The sequence below is a fragment of the Astyanax mexicanus genome, chromosome 21 (assembly GCF_023375975.1).
Source record: "Astyanax mexicanus isolate ESR-SI-001 chromosome 21, AstMex3_surface, whole genome shotgun sequence".
In the NCBI taxonomy this organism is placed as follows: domain Eukaryota; kingdom Metazoa; phylum Chordata; class Actinopteri; order Characiformes; family Acestrorhamphidae; genus Astyanax; species Astyanax mexicanus.
This window is the reverse complement of record NC_064428.1, coordinates 12819391-12841899: the sequence shown is the minus strand read 5'-3', so window position 1 is coordinate 12841899 and position 22509 is coordinate 12819391. Positions and strand designations below refer to the sequence as shown.

Sequence of the window (22509 nt, the reverse complement as noted above, 5' to 3'; positions counted from 1 at the left end):
AAAGGATTATGTATACAGTACCAAAAAAGAAGCAATTTCTGTTTGAAAGAAGAATTTTTCATGTCGCTGCCAAATGGTACATACAAATGTATTACAAGGTGAGAAAAACGTGAACCTAAAATTGTATAAAATGTTCTCAGAACCAACATAAAAATTATTTTAGCCACTAAAATGTCATGGGATATTCTCCGAATCATTCTGGAATTAATAAAAAAATTTAAATGTTACTGAAATTACAGAAAACCATTCTCAAACATTATATAATGATTTGTAGCAATTTAAAGGTAATGAATGGAAAATAAGGAGAACATTACCAGATATGTTATGGTAACTATGTCCCTAGAACGTTGATCTCACTGTAAGAATGATCTCAGAACTAGTGTTTTTTTATACATTAAAATTTCATGGGGAACATTCTCTGAATCATTCTGAAATGAATCCAACAACTGAAACACATACTGACATTATATTATATTAACATTTTAAGTTCACTCCAATATCAGCCAAAATATGTTAGGGCAATTCCACAACGATTTTAGCATTTTAGAACTTTATCAAATCCATTTTGGGAAGCTATTTAAGCTTTGCCAGAAACATTTCAGATTTTAACTATTTAAAAAGGTCACAGGAATGCCAGGAACACACTCCCTGAAGTACAGCCAAATGTAAACGCAATGTTTCCATCAACACAATCTGCCTGGAAAAATCATATGCTGACACTGAACCAGATGTTAACAGAAAACCTAGTCAACCAAAACAAACACAGACCTCAAAAGGAGCTGCCTCAGCTGCGAACACTTAAAATTGAGACCTAAAATACATTTTCCCCCTTTCTAATGGCTAATAAATCAATAACCATCAGTCAGGGTGCCAACAAAAACAACCAAGGGCCTGTATTAGCTAGAAAACAACCATCTTCCTAACATTTTACTGTTTATAGTAACTGAGTTAGCCACCATGCTAATCAATAACTGACAGGAGCTGAACACAAATCACCACATGAGTTATTTAGCTACATACATAGATTTATACTAAGCTGTATCTGTAGTGTATTGCTGTAGCGATTGTGCAGCAGATATATTGTTTTATTAATATTATGCTCTTCTAATAAAACTAATAAACTACTATAATCTGTCAGTTAGCCACTATGCTAATCACCCAGTAAGTTTTCTAAAAATATAGTTTTTCAAGGCTAAAATGTAGTGTAAAACACTGGTTATAGTGTATCTGGTGATTTTCCAGTATATAACGTTTATTATTAATATTATTCTCTTCTAATTTAGCTAATAAACTCAGTCAGTTAGCCACCATGCTAATCACCTAGTTAGTTTTCCTCAGCTGAGAAATCAAAAATCACCACAGGAGTTAGCTAGAGAAAGCTACTTATACAGATTTATATTGGCTACAAAGTAGTGTACAACACTAATTATAGTGTAGCTGGCAAATATCTTGCATTATTAATATTTATAATTATTAATACTTCTAATATAGCAAAAATCAGTAAGTTAGCCATCATGCTAATCAACAACTTCTCCTCAGATGACAGAAGCTAAACAAAATTACCACATGAGTTAGCTAGCTTTAGCTATTTATACCTATTCAATATTGGCTAAAATGTAGCGTACAACACTAGTTATAGTACCGCGGTCACGCCATCTGCACTTAGAAAACGCTCGGTCGCGCTATCCACACCGAAAACTGGAGTGCGCGTCTAAACCGTGTTTTACTGTAGCAGCGTGCACAGCGCACCCGGAGGAGCGGAGACTGGCGCTTCTCGTGCAGAGACTTAAAATGGAACAGAAACGAGTTTTACACCTAAATAAACATGATTTAACGAGGTCTAATCCACAAATATACACCAGAAAGACCACTTCTTATCTGTAGAACAGTGTAACGTTTTGAAAAGGTTTGGAGTGTTATTAAATAAGCAAATCAAATTGTTATAAAATCACAGCCCTAAATTCTTAAAGATCTTATTCTCATGTATCCCAGATATATGTTTGAAGTGATATTACTGTATCATTTTTGAGTAATTGAATACCAAAACTATCTATTCGGTTTTGTATAAAAGGGATTTTGGAGTGCTATAAAACCAAAAAAATCTAATTCTTCTTAAATCAGAACATGAAATCCTTAAATAATACCTTCCATACTATTAATGTCATGCATGTATACTGATTGTACAGTATCATTTTGGAGTAAATGAATACCAAACTTAGGAAAAATGTATATTCGGTTGTGCATAAACCAGATTTCGGTGTCCTATAAAACCTTCAAATCAAATTGTTATCCAATGAAACCAAGAAAGTCTTGAAGAAAACATTCCATGCTATTAATGACATGAGTAACAAGTGATATTACTGTATCATTTTGGATTAATTGGATACCAAACTTGGAAAAATGTATATTCGGTTGTGCATAAACCACATTTCAGAGTCCTATAAAACCAGCAAATCAAATTGTTATCCAATGGCACTAACAAAGTCTTGAAGAACACATTCTATACTATTATTGACATGAGTATCAAGTGACATTACTGTATCATTTTGGAGTAATTGGATACCAAACTTAGGAAAAATTTTTATTCAATTGTGCAAAAACCTGATTTCAGAGTCCTATAAAACCAGCAAATCAAATTGTTATCCAATGGCACTGACAAAGTCTTGAAGAACACATTCTATACTATTATTGACATGAGTATCAAGTGATTTTACTGTATCATTTTGAAATAATTGGATACCAAACTTGGAAAAATGTCTATTTGGTTGTGCATAAACCAGATTTCGGAGTCCCATTAAACCAGCAAATCAAATTGTTATCCAATGGCACTAACAAAGTCTTGAAGAACACATGCTATACTATTTTTGACATGAGTATCAAGTGATTTTACTGTATCATTTTGGAGTAATTGGATACCAAACTTGGAAAAAATGTCTATTCGGTTGTGCATAAACCACATTTCAGAGTCCTATAAAACCAGCAAATCAAATTGTTATCCAATGACACTAACAAAGTCTTGAAGAACACATTCTATACTATTATTGACATGAGTATCAAGTGATTTTACTGTATCATTTTGAAATAATTGGATACCAAACTTGGAAAAATGTCTATTCGGTTGTGCATAAACCACATTTCAGAGTCCCATAAAACCAGCACATCAAATTGTTATCCAATGGCACTAACAAAGTCTTGAAGAACACATGCTACACTATTATTGACATGAGTATCAAGTGATTTTACTGTATCATTTTGGAGTAATTGGATACCAAACTTGGAAAAAATGTCTATTCGGTTGTGCATAAACCAGATTTCGGAGTCCCATAAAACCAGCAAATCAAATTGTTATCCAATGGCACTAACAAAGTCTTGAAGAACACATGCTACACTATTATTGACATGAGTATCAAGTGATTTTACTGTATCATTTTGGAGTAATTGGATACCAAACTTGGAAAAAATGTCTATTTGGTTGTGCATAAACCAGATTTCGGAGTCCCATAAAACCAGCAAATCAAATTGTTATCCAATGGCACTAACAAAGTCTTGAAGAACACATGCTATACTATTTTTGACATGAGTATCAAGTGATTTTACTGTATCATTTTGGAGTAATTGGATACCAAACTTGGAAAAAATGTCTATTCGGTTGTGCATAAACCAGATTTCGGAGTCCCATAAAACCAGCAAATCAAATTGTTATCCAATGGCACTAACAAAGTCTTGAAGAACACATGCTACACTATTATTGACATGAGTAACAAGTGATATTACTGTATAATTTTGGAATAATTGAATACCAAACTGAGGAAAAATGTCTTTTCGGTTGTGCATAAACCAGATTTCAGAGTCCTATAGAACCAGTAAATCAAATTGTTATCCAATGCCACTAATAAGGTCTTGAAAAACACATTCTATACTATTAATGTTATGGGTATCAAGTCATATTACTGTATCATTTTGGAATAATTGAATACCAAACATAGGAAAAATGTCTATTCGTTTGTGCATAAACCAAATCCTATAAAACCAGCAAATCAAATTGTTGTCTAATAAAACCAAAACAGTCTTGAAGAAAATATTCCAATCTACCAAGAACATTAGTCACAAGTGATATTACTGTGTCATTTTTGAGTAATTGGATAGCAAATTTAGAAAAAAAATGCCTGTTCAGTTGTGCATAAACCAGATTTTGGAGTCCTATAAACCATCAAATCAAATTGTTATCCAATGGAACCAAGTCCTTCTTGATAAACACATTCCATACTAGTTTTATAGGACCCCGAAATCTGGTTTATTCACGACCGAATAGACATTTGGTATCCAATTAATCCAAAATTATACAGTAATATCACTTGTTAAATATTAAAAAAATATTTAACACGCGAAAAATGTCTATTCGGTTGTGCATAAACCAGATTTTAAGGTCCCATAGAACCAGCAAATTAAATTGTTATCCAATGCAACCAAGACATTCTTGAAAATCACATTCCATACTATCATTGACATGAGTAACAAATGATATTACTGTATCATTCTGGAGTAATTGAATACCAAACTTAGGAAAAATGTCTATTCGATTGTGCATAATTTTTTAGAGTCCTAAAAAAACAGTAAATCAAATTGTTATCAAATGCCACCAAGACAGCCTTAAAGAACACATTCCATACTAGTAAGGACATGAATAACAAAGGATATTACTGTATCATTTTGGAGTAATTGGATACCAAGCTTAGGGAAAATGTCTATTTTCTTTTGCATAAACCAGATTTTAAGGTCCTATAAAACCTGCAAATCAAATTGTTATCCAATGCTACCAAGACTACCTTAAGAAATACATTCCTTACTATTAATGACGTGAGTAACAAAGGATATTACTGTATCATTTTGGATTAATTGGATACCAAATTTAGGAATAAATGTCTATTCGGTTGTGCAAAAACCTGATTTCGGAGTCCTACAAAACCAGCAAATCAAATTGTTATCCAATGCCACCAAGACTGTCTTGAAGAACACATGTCATACTATTAATGACATGAGTGAAAAAAGTCATATTACTGTATTATTTTGGAGTAATAGAATACCAAACTTAGGAAAAATGTCTATTCAGTTGTGATAAACCACATTTTGGAGTCCTATAAAACCAGCAAATCAAATTGTTATCCAATGCAACTAATAACATCTTGAAAACCACATTCTATACTATTATTGACATGAGTATCAAGTGATATTACTTTATCATTTTGGAGTAATTGAATACCAAACTTAGAAAAAATGTTTATTCGATTGTGCATAAACCAGATTTCTGAGTCCTAGAAAACCAGCAAATCAAATTGTTATCCAATGGCACTAACAAAGGCTTGGAAAACACATTCTATACTATTAATAACATATGTATCAAGTGATTTTACTGTACCATTTTGGAGTAATTAAATATCAAACATACGAAAAATGTTAATTCACTTTTGCACAAACCAGATTTCAGAGTCCTATAAAACAAGCAAGTCAAATTGTTATCCAATGCCACCGAGACAGCCTTAAAGAAGACATTCCATACTATGCATGACATGAGTATCAAGTGATTTTACTGTATCATTTTGGAGTAATTGGATACCAAACTTGGAAAAAATGTCTATTCAGTTGTGCATAAACCACATTTCAGAGTCCTATAAAACCAGCAAATCAAATTGTTATCCAATGTGACTGAGACACTCTTGAAGAACACATTACATACTATTATTGACGTGAGTAACAAAGGATATTACTGTATCATTTTGGAGTAATTGGATACCAAACTTAGGAAAAAATTCTATTTGGTTGTGCATAAACTAGATTTAGGAGTCCTATAAAACCAGCAAATCAAATTGTTATCCAATGCCACTGAGACAGCCTTAAAGAAGACATTTCATACTATGCATGACATGAGTAACAAAGAATATTATTGTTTCATTTTGGAGTAATTGGATACCAAACCTAGGAAAAATGTATATTCGGTTGTTCATAAACCAGATTTCGGAGTCCTATAAAACCAGCAAATCAAATTGTTATCCAATGTGACTAAGACACTCTTGAAGAACACATTACATACTATTAGTGACGTGAGTAACAAAGGATGTTACTGTATCATTTTGGAGTAATTGGATACCAAACTTAGGAAAAAATTCTATTTGGTTGTGCATAAACTAGATTTGGGAGTCCTATAAAACCAGCAAATCAAATTGTTATCCAATGCCACTGAGACAGCCTTAAAGAAGACATTTCATACTATTAGTGACGTCAGGAACAAAGGATATTACTGTATCATTTTGGAGTAATTGGATACCAAACCTAGGAAAAATGTATATTCGGTTGTTCATAAACCAGATTTCGGAGTCCTATAAAACCAGCAAGTCAAATTGTTATCCAATGTCACTAACAAAGTCCTGAAGAACACATTCTATACTATTATTGACATGAGTATCAAGTGATATTACTGTATCATTTTGGATTAATTGGATACCAAACTTAGAATAAATGTCTATTCGGTTGTGCATAAACCAGATTTTAAGGTCCCATAAAACCAGCAAATCAAATTTTTATCCAATTCCACTGAGACAGTCTTGCAGAACACATTCCATACTATTATTGACATGAGTAACAAGTGATATTACTGTATAATTTTGGATTAATTGGATACCAAATGTCTATTCGGTTGTGAATAAACCAGATTTCGGGGTCCTATAAAACTAGTATGGAATGTGTTTATCAAGAAGGACTTGGTTCCATTGGATAACAATTTGATTTGATGGTTTATAGGACTCCAAAATCTGGTTTATGCACAACTGAACAGGCATTTTTTTTTCTAAATTTGCTATCCAATTACTCAAAAATGACACAGTAATATCACTTGTGACTAATGTTCTTGGTAGATTGGAATATTTTCTTCAAGACTGTTTTGGTTTTATTAGACAACAATTTGATTTGCTGGTTTTATAGGATTTGGTTTATGCACAAACGAATAGACATTTTTCCTATGTTCGGTATTCAATTATTCCAAAATTAAACAGTTATATCACTTGTTACTCATGTCACTAATGGTATGGAATGTGTTCTTCAAGACTTTGTTAGTGCCATTGGATAACAATTTGATTTGCTGGTTTTATAGGACTCTGAAATGTGGTTTATGCACAACCGAATAGACATTTTTCCAAGTTTGGTATCCAATTAATCTAAAATGATACAGTAATATCATTTGTTACTCATGTCAATAATAGTATGAAATGTGCTTTTCAAGACTTTATTAGTGACATTGGATAACAATTTGATTTGCTGGTTTTATAGGACTCCGAAATCAGGTTTTTGCACAACCGAATATACATTTTTCCTAAGTTTGGTATCCAATTACTCCAAAATGATACAGTAAAATCACTTGATACTCTTGTCAATAATAGTATAGCATGTGTTCTTCAAGACTTTGTTAGTGTCATTGGATAACAATTTGATTTGCTGGTTTTATAGGACTCCGAAATCAGGTTTTTGCACAACCGAATATACATTTTTCCTAAGTTTGGTATCCAATTACTCCAAAATGATACAGTAAAATCACTTGATACTCTTGTCAATAATAGTATAGCATGTGTTCTTCAAGACTTTGTTAGTGTCATTGGATAACAATTTGATTTGCTGGTTTTATAGGACTCTGAAATGTGGTTTATGCACAACCGAATATACATTTTTCCTAAGTTTGGTATCCAATTACTCCAAAATGATACAGTAAAATCACTTGATACTCTTGTCAATAATAGTATAGCATGTGTTCTTCAAGACTTTGTTAGTGTCATTGGATAACAATTTGATTTGCTGGTTTTATAGGACTCTGAAATGTGGTTTATGCACAACCGAATAGACATTTTTTCCAAGTTTGGTATCCAATTACTCCAAATTGATACAGTAAAATCACTTGATACTCATGAAAATAATAGTATAGAATGTGTTCTTCAGGACTTTGTTAGTGCCATTGGATAACAATTTGACTTGCTGGTTTTATAGGACTCTGAAATGTGGTTTATGCACAACCGAATAGACATTTTTTCCAAGTTTGGTATCCAATTATTTCAAAATGATAGAGTAAAATCACTTGATACTCATGTCAATAATAGTATAGAATGTGCTTTTCAAGACTTTATCAGTGGCATTGGATAACAATTTGATTTAATGGTTTGTAGGACTCTGAAATCTGGTTTATACAGAAGTGAATCAACATTTTTCGTATGTTTGATAATTAATTACTCCAAAATGGTAAAGTAAAATCACTTGATACTTATGTTATTAATAATATAGAATGTGTTTTTCAAGACTGTCTTGGTGGCATTGGATAACAATTTGATTTGCTGGTTTTATGCGACCTTAAAATCTGGTTTATACACAACTGAAAAGACATTTTTTCTAAGTTTGGTATCCAATTATTTCAAAATGATACAGTAAAATCACTTGATACTCATGTCAATAATAGTGTAGCATGTGTTCTTCAAGACTTTGTTAGTGCCATTGGATAACAATTTGATTTGCTGGTTTTATGGGACTCCGAAATCTGGTTTATGCACAACCGAATAGACATTTTTCCAAGTTTGGTATCCAATTATTTCAAAATGATAGAGTAAAATCACTTGATACTCATGTCAATAATAGTATAGAATGTGTTCTTCAAGACTTTGTAAGTGTCATTGGATAACAATTTGATTTGCTGGTTTTATAGGACTCTGAAATGTGGTTTATGCACAACCGAATAGACATTTCTTCCAAGTTTGGTATCCAATTACTCCAAAATGATACTGTAAAATCACTTGATACTCATGTCAATAATAGTATAGCATGTGTTCTTCAAGACTTTGTTAGTGCCATTGGATAACAATTTGATTTGCTGGTTTTCTATGACTCTGAAATGTGGTTTATGCACAACCAAATAGACATTTTTTCCAAGTTTGGTGTCCAATTACTCCAAAATGATACAGTAAAATCACTTGATACTCATGTCAATAATAGTGTAGCATTTCTTCTTCAAGACTTTGTTAGTGCCATTGGATAACAATTTGATTTGCTGGTTTTATGGGACTCCGAAATCTGGTTTATGCACAACCGAATAGACATTTTTTCCAAGTTTGGTATCCAATTACTCCAAAATGATACAGTAAAATCACTTGATACTCATGTCAAAAATAGTATAGCATGTGTTCTTCAAGACTTTGTTAGTGCCATTGGATAACAATTTGATTTGCTGGTTTTATGGGACTCCGAAATCTGGTTTATGCACAACCGAATAGACATTTTTTCCAAGTTTGGTATCCAATTACTCCAAAATGATACAGTAAAATCACTTGATACTCATGTCAATAATAGTGTAGCATGTGTTCTTCAAGACTTTGTTAGTGCCATTGGATAACAATTTGATGTGCTGGTTTTATGGGACTCTGAAATGTGGTTTATGCACAACCGAATAGACATTTTTCCAAGTTTGGTATCCAATTATTTCAAAATGATACAGTAAAATCACTTGATACTCATGTCAATAATAGTATAGAATGTGTTCTTCAAGACTTTGTTAGTGTCATTGGATAACAATTTGATTTGCTGGTTTTATAGGACTCTGAAATGTGGTTTATGCACAACCGAATAGACATTTTTTCCAAGTTTGGTATCCAATTACTCCAAAATGATACAGTAAAATCACTTGATACTCATGTCAAAAATAGTATAGCATGTGTTCTTCAAGACTTTGTTAGTGCCATTGGATAACAATTTGATTTGCTGGTTTAATGGGACTCCGAAATCTGGTTTATGCACAACCAAATAGACATTTTTCCAAGTTTGGTATCCAATTATTTCAAAATGATACAGTAAAATCACTTGATACTCATGTCAATAATAGTATAGAATGTGTTCTTCAAGACTTTGTCAGTGCCATTGGATAACAATTTGATTTGCTGGTTTTATAGGACTCTGAAATCAGGTTTTTGCACAATCGAATAAAAATTTTTCCTAAGTTTGGTATCCAATTACTCCAAAATGATACAGTAATGTCACTTGATACTCATGTCAATAATAGTATAGAATGTGTTCTTCAAGACTTTGTTAGTGCCATTGGATAACAATTTGATTTGCTGGTTTTATAGGACTCTGAAATGTGGTTTATGCACAACCGAATATACATTTTTCCAAGTTTGGTATCCAATTAATCCAAAATGATACAGTAATATCACTTGTTACTCATGTCATTAATAGCATGGAATGTTTTCTTCAAGACTTTCTTGGTTTCATTGGATAACAATTTGATTTGAAGGTTTTATAGGACACCGAAATCTGGTTTATGCACAACCGAATATACATTTTTCCTAAGTTTGGTATTCATTTACTCCAAAATGATACTGTACAATCAGTATACATGCATGACATTAATAGTATGGAAGGTATTATTTAAGGATTTCATGTTCTGATTTAAGAAGAATTAGATTTTTTTGGTTTTATAGCACTCCAAAATCCCTTTTATACAAAACCGAATAGATAGTTTTGGTATTCAATTACTCAAAAATGATACAGTAATATCACTTCAAACATATATCTGGGATACATGAGAATAAGATCTTTAAGAATTTAGGGCTGTGATTTTATAACAATTTGATTTGCTTATTTAATAACACTCCAAACCTTTTCAAAACGTTACACTGTTCTACAGATAAGAAGTGGTCTTTCTGGTGTATATTTGTGGATTAGACCTCGTTAAATCATGTTTATTTAGGTGTAAAACTCGTTTCTGTTCCATTTTAAGTCTCTGCACGAGAAGCGCCAGTCTCCGCTCCTCCGGGTGCGCTGTGCACGCTGCTACAGTAAAACACGGTTTAGACGCGCACTCCAGTTTTCGGTGTGGATAGCGCGACCGAGCGTTTTCTAAGTGCAGATGGCGTGACCGCGGTGTTATAGTTATTATTATTATTAATAATAATTCTAATATAGCTAAAATCAGTCAGTTAGCCATCATGCTAATCAACAACTTAGTTCTCCTCAGCTGACAGGAGCTAAAAAAGAAGTTAGTAAACTAACCTAGATTAGTTAGACAGCATTAGGTACTTAAACAGATTTATATTGGCTAAAATGTAGCCTAAAACACTAGTTACAGTGTAGGGTAGCGATTATTAATCTAATTTTATCCACAGTTTGTGGTAAACCAAGTTACCTATCTAGCTGGTAAGCATGCTAACCGCTAAATTAGCTAGCTAGAGCCTTCTAAATCACCCAAATTCCCAAACACAGCTTGTTATGTATATATATACTAAACCTCAGTGTGGGTGGTACCATCATGTGGTGAGTATATGATTATTCATCATGTTATAATTGTATGTTTTACTGTTTATGCCATTAGCCTTAATGCTAACTACCTTAGCTAAATGAGCTCCAAGCCAAGGGCAGCTCTAACCTAACCAGCTGAGACTTGGTGTACAGCTGTGAACTCTCACCACTATATCTATCTATAAAACTACCAGAATTTGGCTTTTATTTTGAGTTTTGCTGCTTTTTATGCTTGGAAAGCTTCCTCTCTCAGTCCTAGTCACACCCTCTTTACAAAACAAAACAAGCTGGTATCTAACTAGGGTTTCATATTCTTCACTATATAATATAGGCATCAGTACAGACTTAACTAGTTATCTAAGTATAATGCAGTATATACACTTACATATATCATTCTGTATACTCTGGAGTCCATCTAACTTACAAAGGAACACTTAAAAATGAGCAGACAGCTCAGAAGATGTTTTATTAGTCTCTCTGTATATGAGCATCTTCTAGTTAAATGTTACACAGCTATATTCACATATAACGTTGCATAAATATGTGTTAAAAAGTTACCTACCATATCCAGCTCCTTGATCTCCTACTCTAAAAAACAATGCTGATCAATGCAAACATTTCGGCAACTCCATAATACTGCAGCTGCAGAAGAAGTTATAGAAATTAGCGCCACCATCTGCTCTGCAGAGGTCTTCAACACTGTTTTGCTGCAGTTTGACAGCATGTTGGGCTGGGTGGAAGTGCTATTCTTCACAATAAAAGTCCCTCAAAAAATCATGGAATATCAACGTTTTATTCCATTTAATCACCTTGAAAGTTTATCACTTCTTTGTATTTTTATCTTAGTAAGTAAGTCCTAAATACAGTATTGTCCAGCTTGTGGTCAGTGGTCAGCATAGTCATTGAAAAATTGCAAAATACCTTATAATTCATTGTTCTAAACTGGTATTGACTTTGGACAATAAAGCACTTGTGAACTAAACCAGTTGTCTTTGCAGTGTTTTTTTAATGTATTGAAATAGTACAAAACTATCTAAATGTTTACCTGGAATGCCATCAAGTAGTGTGACTTAATTTTAATAAAATAAATGTAGTACATCAAAAGTTGAGACCTAAACAAAATCATCTTTTTTGTTTAGCTGATTTTAATAGAATTAAACATTTTAAGGCATATTAATAATCCATTTAAATGAATACAAAAAAATGAAATGTAAAAATATGAAAATATGTGAAAATATGTGAATATATGAAAATGTGAAAATATTTGTATTTTGTCTTAAATGCTGTCCATTATTGTATTTGATTAACTATTTATTATAAAGCTTTTTAGTCAGTTTTGGTAAGTTACTGTTGTGTATATATATTTTCCACAAAATATTTAAAACTGTGATACAAAATAAAACTTTATCATTTCTTTCATTGCAAGGATATGTTTTTTTTTAAATAATAATCAGTTATATTAAGTGTTTGGTCATTTTGTGTTTTGCCCGCATGTCTGCCATCTTATTTTCGTTTGCATAGTATAAAATTAAACACAAAGAATGAGCAGTAGAGAAAAGAGGTGCATGGATTTTAAAACCACCTGAACCGTACCCATAATTTTAAGTGGCAGTCCCTCCTCTATTACTATGTAAGTAATGTGCACAGCTACTGACTGAACTCCTCTTTTATCAGAAACAACAATAAAAGGGATTACTACACAATAACAACTACATGCACGTACACCAATATACCATTTATTGTCTTGAAATACTTTTAAAATTTCTGTGTGTTCATGATATCAGACAGTCAGTATTAGCCTCCATATTTGTGTTTGGGGCGCATTTTTTTGAAGGCCATATTCTCACATTTTATCTTTATCTTTATCCTTTTGGTGGTTTCTCCAGATGTTGCTGAAAGTAAATTTGAGGTGAAAAGGAAAATGGACACAATGAGCATAGGAAGTCTTTCCACAGGAAGTCATTCATTTCTGTAAAAGAAAAAAAAGAAAAGTAATTAGAATGTGTCTGAACCTATGGGTAGGCTGGACTTCTGGGTAAATAACTCACTTTAGGTGGTGTTAGTGCCTGTGAAAAGCTTGGATTTAGTCAGAAAATGAACATAGCAGACCAAAAACCAAGTAGTATGTTTTCTGGCTGTCCCCTGCCACATCCATAAAGGAAAGCATATTACAGTAACTTCAGGACTGCAGATCAATGACTGTAGGAAAACTAGTAGAAACAAATTCCATCATTCCATTCTTTTTTTCATCACCAGTAGTCTGATTCCAACAGTTATCTTTACCTGTGCTTATATTTTTACATGTTCATGGTTTGTACGGTCATGAAAACCTGAAAAAATCATGGAATTTGAAAATAAGTTTTGGGAAAATACAATAGCCATAAAGTTATTGGCAGAGAAAATCTATTTAGAGCCAACAAATACATCAGATCAGAGTTCAGAGTTAGTTCAGTAATTTAAGTCTAAACAATGGAGCTCTCAGGATCTGACACACATTTTATTATTAAAGATTGTGTGTCGACATTTTTATCAGATTCATTTTATGTTTACTATAATACATTTTGATTATGGTTTTAGTTAATTTTTAATTTTATTTTCCATATCTGCAGTGATTAAAAATCTTATGGTTGTGAACATCATGAAAAAATCATGGAAACTTATGGGTTAAAAAGTGTATGAACCCGGCATGTTACATTTTTATCCCACAGAAATCAGTCCAAATCTTATTTCTCCCTATCCACTCCTTTCTGATCTTTAGAAATATGACTAACACAGCAGAATATGTCCTCCATGTTGTCAAATTCGCCACCAGACCTGCCTACTTTCTCATCTGGGAAATCCCCTTCATAGAGATCCAGCAAGTGTAATATTTCACCAGTTTTGTTACCCAACCTTTCGTGGCTTTGCTTTTGAGAGATGCTATGCTTTTTGCTTTTGAGAGATGCTTTGCTTTTAAGTTGCATGGGAATTTGGGGAGCTTCTGGGCAATTCTCATTGATGACATTAATGTTATGGTTGATTCCATCCTCCCATCTATGGGTGATTTTCATCCGACGTTAGAGTGATTGAGAGTAACATATTTTATGGGTGTAATTTACCTGATGCTATGGTATGTGTTTGTTTGTTTAAATCAGCCACTCACATGTCTCAGGAATGGGTGGTGAACCAAAGACAAGGTTCCCAGCAGTATTATTTTTTTTGTTTGGAGATTACCTGTTAAGGATTACCTGATTTTCCAATCATTTTCTGCTTAAATGATTATTCATGGTACCTTTTTAAATTTTATGTGATGTTTTATGTTGTAAAATTAAAGGAGGGTTCCAAAACTTGTCATACAGTGTAAACTCAAAATTAGTGATGGTGTTACTAATACTAAAGGGTTAAAAAGCAAATATGAAGACTCACATTTCATGGGTTATCATCCCATCCCAGTCTCAGTGCACTTTTCTCTGTGAACACACTGGTGTCGTTGGACATGACTCAATCTACTGAAGCTTCTCCCACACTCTGAGCAGGGATACGGCTTCTCTCCTGTGTGAACGAGCTGGTGTTGGCGGAGATGACTCTGATTTGTAAAACTTTTTCCGCACTCGGTGCAGAGATATGGCCTCTCTCCTTTGTGGATGCGCTGGTGTTGCTGGAGAGTGCTCTGTTGGTTAAAGTTCTTTCCACAGTCTGAACAGTAGTAGGGTTTTTCTCCGGTGTGAATGCGCTGGTGGTGATGAAAGTTACTTTGATTAGTAAAACTCAACCCACACTCCAAACACTGATACGGTTTCTCCCCAGTGTGAATGCGCTGATGTTGTCGGAGAGTGCTGGGTTGGTTAAAACACTTGCCGCACTCTGAGCACTGGTAGGGCTTCTCTCCAGTGTGAATGAGCTGGTGTTGTTGGAGAGTAATCAGCTGATTAAAGTTTTTCCCGCACTCTGAGCAGTTGTACGGTTTCTCTCCAGTGTGAATGCGTAAGTGTCTCTGGAAAGAACTCTGGTGGTTAAATCGGTTTCCGCACTCTGGGCAGCAGTAGGGCTTCTCTCCTGTGTGAATACGCTGGTGTGTTTTCAGATGACCCATTTGAGTAAAACTCTTGCCACATTGTGAACAGAGGTGAGTTCTTTCTCTCCTGGAAATGTTCTGCATTTGTTTGTAAGATACACCAGAGGAGGTTTGTTGGGTGCTGGATAAAATGGATTATTTGATCCTGATTTTGGCAGTCTAAGAAGCGTCTATGGTGAGAAATGTGACCATCAGAGGAAAGCAGGCACTAGAAACAAAAAGACAAAGACCAATATTATTTAAAAAAACAAGTGAAAAAGTGAAAGAAACCTAGAGTCATTAGGGCCATTTTCATACCTGAAAGTTCAAACCAAAGCCCAGAACAACGTTGATGTGTTTATTACACTGTAAAACTGAACATCTGCTGCAGTTAGATTTGGTTTCACACTGCAGTTTAGTGATTGAGTGCACTAAACCACTCTACTACATTTGGCCATTATGATCTACATGCGTGGAGTCTCCCTTTACTTAACACGGATTGGTTTCTAAAATGTTTGCAGGAATTGTGACTTTTTTTGAGTTTCTGTTTATAAATAAGGGTTAATCTACAGTTACAGTAGATACCAGATTCACCAGCATTGTAATCAGTTATACCCATACTGCTGATGCTGTATAGGTATGCTGTATGATACTGTGATGCTCCTGCACACTAAGTAGGATCAAAAGATGACAAATGTATTGTCATTTTAATACAAATTTTGATCAACTTGCAATAGTCAATGATGTAATTTATAAATTAGAGTTTTAACTATTTTTATTGTGTTTTATTGGTATGTTTTCTGTTGAAAATGCATTTTAAAATAACGTGAATTTTCAGATAAAAAAATTAAATGTATTCATTAAAAATGTCCATATCTAACCTAAATTTAGATTAATATGTAAATCCAATAGGTTTGAGTTTATAGATCTTAGATAATTTAGTTTTCACAATTTCACATTAATCAAAAATCAGGTAATCTGAAAATAGCTACCAACAGAACCTTGTTCTGGAACAGAGATAAACAGCTCTGGAACAATTAAGAGTTTTTAATAAATTGAAAACTGGAATATAATCAAGAGGGAGATGGATGATCACAAGCCATCCAACCAAACTGAACTGCTTGAATTTTTGCACCAGGAGTAAAGCAGCATAAAGTTATCCAAAAGCAGTGTGTAAGATTGGTGGAGGAGAACATGGTAAGATGCATGAAAACTGTGATTAAAAAACAGGGTTATTCCACCAAATATTGACTTCTAAATTCTTAAAACTTCATTGATATTATCTAAAAGCTCTGTCTCTTTTTTGTTATTTCAGCCATTTCTAATTTTCTGCAAATAAATGTTTGTTTATAAAATAGTTTATATTTATATGTATGTTCATTTTACTCAAACATATACCTGTAAATAGCAAAATCAGAGAAACTGATTCAGAAACATTAATTCCAGAGCTGTATGTGCCTCTATATTCTTGCCGTGCACATTTTTATATGCACTGATTTGCTGCCATGATGATAGCCCTACTGAAATAAACGTCAGGTTTTCTCTCAACCTTACTTCTCTAAAACCTCTTATGCACATCCGATCTCTACTGGATTCAGTGTTAAACGATGTTAAACATCTCCCTACCGTCACTGTCCTGTTTCTGCTCTTCCAACAGCACGGCCTGGACAGCTGATCAGAGAGGCATCTTCTTCTGTATTTCAGAGAAATGGAGAAGTGAAGGTACATTTCATTGGCGCCCTCATCTGGGCTGTACTGGGTTTGGAGATCATGTTCATTTTTAATCCCACCGGTTTTCTGCCAAACCACATCCCTGCACAGTTGAACTGTTCCTAAACTAAAAAAAATCAGTACATCTTTTGGAAGTAGATGGTTTTGGAAGGTCAGAATTGGCCAAATTTCAGGCAAAAACATTATTGACCAGCTCTTGACCAGTATAGTATAGTACCATAGTACTGTGTGGTATTTGCTACATTTAATTTTGCCAATGCTGGTTGAGCAGGTTGGTGGTGCTTGGTTTTTCTAGTCAATCTGTTTGATGATTCTACCAATGCTGGTCAACCAGCATGATCAAGCAAGGCCAGGCTGACCTGACCAGGCAGTTTTTTGCAGCAGGGTAATGTAGTCCAGTCTATCCCATCATTATAAGGAACCTTAGCAAGTAAAATGGAAAGAAACAAAATTTGTTTCAGAATTTTTTTTTGAAACTTTTATTGAATATGTTAAATATCAGAATGTATGGAATTCGCCATATTATTTGTCTTTCACTGACATGTGTAACATTTGTAGTGTAGCATTTTTAAAAAGGGTACGTATTTCAGTCAATATTTTATTCCTGCGAACATTTTAAGAACCGACCCGTGTTTCCACTACTTTAAGGAGTCACTCACTAAATATGTGGATGTGGGCGTCAACAGACGCCGGGGGGCTGCTGCTCTTAGCTGTGAATGAAGGTGAGGTGTGTAAACAACTTTGCCCTGGAGACGCTTTAACGCCCCGCCCTTTGGCCGCTCGCGTCACAGGTTCGCAGGTTCCAGAACAGCAAGATTTTGCGGTCAGAACAGAACCGGCTTTTCTGGCGGAGAACCTGTGATTTTTTGGTGGCAACGCAAAGAACCGTTTGCGAACCTGGCACCAGCAGAGTTGTCCAGAGCTGTATATTACACAAATTGCACACATCAATTGCTTGATCTAGTCGTGCCATCCTTCATCTCTTTGTTAGTACACTGGTGTATTTTTAAAGAATTTATATGCCTGAAACTCCTCTCACAGCCCGAGCAGTGATACGGTTTCTCTCCAGTGTGAACGCGCTGGTGCACTCTGAGATTATGATTATCGCTGAAACTCTTCCCACAGTCTGAACAGTGATACGGTTTCTCTCCAGTGTGCATGCGCTGGTGCACTAGGATGTAACTGTGATCAGTGAAGCTCTTTCCGCACTGCGAGCACTGATACGGTTTCTCTCCAGTGTGAATGCGCTGGTGGGTTTTGAGATAATGGTGTAGACTGAAAGTCTTGCCGCATTCTGAGCAGCGATATGGTTTTTCGCCGGTGTGAATGCGTTGATGCGTTTTGTAAGTACCTTTGTCTCGAAAGCTCTTCCCACACTCTGAGCATTGATACGGTTTCTCTCCAGTGTGAATGAGCATGTGTGTTTTGAGATTGTTTTTAACAGTATATCTTTTCCCGCAGTCCAAGCATTCGTACGGTTTCACTCCAGTGTGAATGCGCTGGTGTGTTATTAGATTACCCTCAATACTGAATCGCTTCCCGCACTCTGGGCATTGGTACGGTTTCTCTCCAGTGTGAACGCGCTGGTGTCGTTGGAGGGTTGTTTGTTGATTAAAACTCTTTCCACACTCTGAGCAGTGATACGGTTTCTCTCCAGTGTGAATGCGCTGGTGTGTTTTGAGATTACTCTCCACGCTGAATCTTTTGCCACACTCTAAACACGGATATGGTCTCTCTTCAGCGTGGATGAGCTCGTGTGCTTTCAGAGTTTCTAGGTCTATAAAACTTTCCCCACAGTCTGAGCAATGCTGAGTTTTCTCCTGGCCTGTATCTTCATTTGTCTGTCTGTGAGAGTCTGTGTTACTATGAGGACTGGGGGTTATTTCAGATTCCAAATTCTCACATTTGATTTCTGGTGATTTCATCATCTTGATCTTCTTGCAGAACATCCAGATGTTTCAGATGTTTAGAAGACACTATGAGCACAGGATGGTTTTCAGCAGGAAGTCATTCATTCCTGTAAAAGGAGAAAAATAATAGTTTACAGGCTAGCATTGCTTCTGCATCATTAGCAACAGTATTTGATGAGTTGCAATAAGTGGGCAATTAATAAATATATACAGTGTGCTTATGAAATATATGACATATTGTCATATAGCTCATGATATTTTTCAGTAAATTTTTTAACATGATTGCTTCTGATTCAAGAAAAACACTGTTATATATCTAGATCAATGGTGTGCCATATCGTATTGTACGCAATGATATCACCCACATTTTTGAATATCGTGAAATGATATTATACCATGAAATCATCAGGGTACTACTTTTTTACCGTTTTCAGCAAAATAAAAATTCACACTGTTCTCATTTCCCATTATATATCTACTACAGACAGATTATATCTGTCCAGTATCATTTATTTTACTTGAATTCTGGATATATATGGAGATATTTGGAGTGCATTATTATTAGTATAATGAAATTCTGGATCATTGACTTCTGTTACAAATCTGATAAAATTCTTGTATTTTTAATATCTCAGTTAGGGGTGTGCAGTCCAACTAAAAGCGGTCCAACCAAATATTAGAGTGTGTGACCTTTTTTTTGGTGGCGATCATTTCAACATTTATCAATGGCGTTCATAGCTATCTTTATTTGTCTTTTTCCCCCGTAAGTTGTATAAGTAGAGGCGAAATTAATATTGTTATAACTTTGTTAATAATAATAATAATAATAATAATAATAATGTTATTACTGTCATTATAGTTGTCATTATGAAGTATAATAATAAGTAAGGTCACTTTTCACTTAAGCATAAAAGATAATTACATTATAGACTTATCAAACAATATATTAAAATATGGATAATATAATATAATACAGTGATTTCTACAAAATTTGATATTGCCCATGCTCTTTGTTTAGTGAGAAAAGCCCATATGTTATGTTATATTTATAATAGCCTTATTCCTGCCATAGAAATTTGTATTTTAAAATGTTTTTTTTTTTTTTTTTTACCAAATTGAAAACCTCTGGAATATAATCAAGAGGAAGATAACTGATCACAAACCATCAAACCAAACTGAACTGCTTGAATTTTTGCACCAGGAGTAAAGGCATAAAGTTGTACAAAAGCAGTGTGTAAGACTGGTGGAGGAGAACATGATGCCAGGATGCATAAAAACTGTGATTAAAAAAACAGGGTTATTCCAGCAAATATTGATTTCTGAACTCCTAAAACTTTATGAATATGAACTTGTTTTTTTTGCATCATTTGAGGTCTGAAAGCTCTGCATCTTTTTTTGTTATTTCAGCCATTTCTAATTTTCTGCAAATAAATGCTCTAAATGACTATATTTTTATTTGGAATTTGGGAGAAATGTTGTCTGTAGTTTATAGAATAAAACAACAATGTTCATTTTACTCAAACATAAACCTATAAATAGCAAAATCAGAGAAACTGATTCAGAAACTGAAGTGCTCTCTTCATTTTTTCCAGAGCTGTATGTTTATATAAACCTTTAATAATTCCTACAGCTACTAATACTACTAGCATATTAGCACAGTTAGCTTTACATGCATAAGCACACTGTATAGCACACCTACATTACATAAACAACATCGTTACTCAACGTAAACAATCCTAAACATCTCGTTACCGTCACTGTCCTGTTCCTGCTGCTCCTCCTCCAACAGCACGGCCTGAGCAGAAGATCAAAGGGATGGATCATCTTCTTCTCTGTTTCAAAGCGCTGGAGAAGTGACGGCACATTACTAGCGCCCTCAATAGGACTGTAGAAGGTTCTGCAAATCCACCTTAAATTCAGTGTTTTTTTCATTAATTTAAAATGTTCTGCATTGTAGATTAATACTAAACTCATTCAAACTATGAAGAAAAACACATGGAATTATTAAGTAAACAAAAAAAAGTGTCAAACACACCAGAATATGTTTTATATTTGATATTCTTCAAAGTAGCTCCTCTTGATTAAGTCACCTGGAATTCAGGTTTTCAGTTAACTCAAGAGTTAATTAATTGAATTTCTTGTCTCTTAATGTGTTTGAGAGCATCAGTTGTAAAGTAGTGAAGAGGTAGCGTTACAGGTATACAGTGAATAGTAAATATTTGAGTAATGTTCTAATCCAGATTATTAAAAGGAAGAGCTACTCATAAGTAAAGAAAAATTACTTTTTTTAAGTTCAGAAGAATTGTAAGAACTTTGAAAGTATCCTCAAGTGCAGTCACTGCAAAGACTATCAAAAACATTATAATGATTAAACTGGCACTCATTCCAGTTTGTGCTTAATATTTTTCACATATTGATATTAAAATGATGTTGTATTGTCCCAAATTAAGTAATATTGTGATATACAGTACTAATTAAATGTGTTTTCTTTCTTTTTCTCTTTTTATTTGATGTCTCCTTTACAGTTCCTCTTTTAAAGTTTGTTGTAATGGGTTCTAATAAGTAGATCTTAAAAAAATGTGACATACAGCTATTCTCTAGACACAAAAGGCACAGTAGATAGATATAAGCTTATAAATTCAATTAAATAAAGTAATCCCATCTACAATAAAATACACGGTGTATAGCTATCAACTCATAAATTTAATTAAGTAATTTTAAATGTTGCCATCAATTTTGTTCGCCAGCTTGTCCAGGATCACGTGGTTTTCAAAGTGAAGGCCCCCTGTAGCCAGTGGGTGGACAGACAGACAGACAGACAGATTCATTCTGGACATCCAGTAGCAGGTATACGTAGTAGTACAAAAAGTCACAAAAGAAGAATACAATGTAATGATAAATATAAAAAGTGTGTGTAATGGAGGTAGTGCAGTTGAACACAGTAAAACAATGAACACCAGATGGCTTTTGGTTCATAGAGAAGATGATTGAATAGTTACTGTACTAATGCATCTAAAAAAAATAGAATATCACTTAAAAGTCACTTTATTTTTTGTTGATGATTATGGCTTACAGCCAATGAAAAAATCAAAAATCAGTGTCTCAGAAAATTTGAATATTATAAAAGACCAATTGGTACTTTTGGCAGTGTCGGCAGTGTGCCAAGTCCTGCTGGAAAATGAAATCCATGTCTCCATAAAAGTTGTCAGCAGAGGAAAGCATAAAGTGTTGTAAGATTTTGTAGGAAAACAAAACTGCACTGACTTTAGACATGATAAAACACAGTGGATCAACACCAGCAGATGACATGTCTCTACAAACCATCACTGATTGGTGGAAACTTCACACTAGACCTCAAGCAGCTTGGACTGTGTCTCTCCACTCTTCCTCCAGACTCTGCTCCCTTGATTTACAAATAAAATGTAAAATTTACTGATGATCAGTGATGGAGTGGTGTGTTGTGCAATGATGTATATAGCTGAGTGTGTTGTGATGGATGGAGGAACCACACTGATG

At 34.1% G+C, this 22509-nt stretch overlaps 1 protein-coding gene across 1 annotated transcript; it reads right to left on the bottom strand.

The window, feature by feature from the left end:
* Positions 1-13039: 13039 nt before the first annotated feature.
* LOC103038508 (zinc finger protein 665) lies at positions 13040-20847 on the bottom strand. Its single transcript, XM_049470060.1, has 4 exons — positions 20746-20847; positions 18034-19100; positions 14725-15505; positions 13040-13288 (listed from the first exon to the last, which is right to left on the bottom strand). The coding sequence occupies exons 2-3, from the start codon at positions 19030-19032 to the stop codon at positions 14738-14740; spliced, it is 1767 nt and encodes a 588-aa protein (XP_049326017.1). The 5' UTR covers positions 19033-19100; positions 20746-20847; the 3' UTR covers positions 13040-13288; positions 14725-14737.
* Between the last annotated feature and the right edge of the window lie 1662 nt (positions 20848-22509).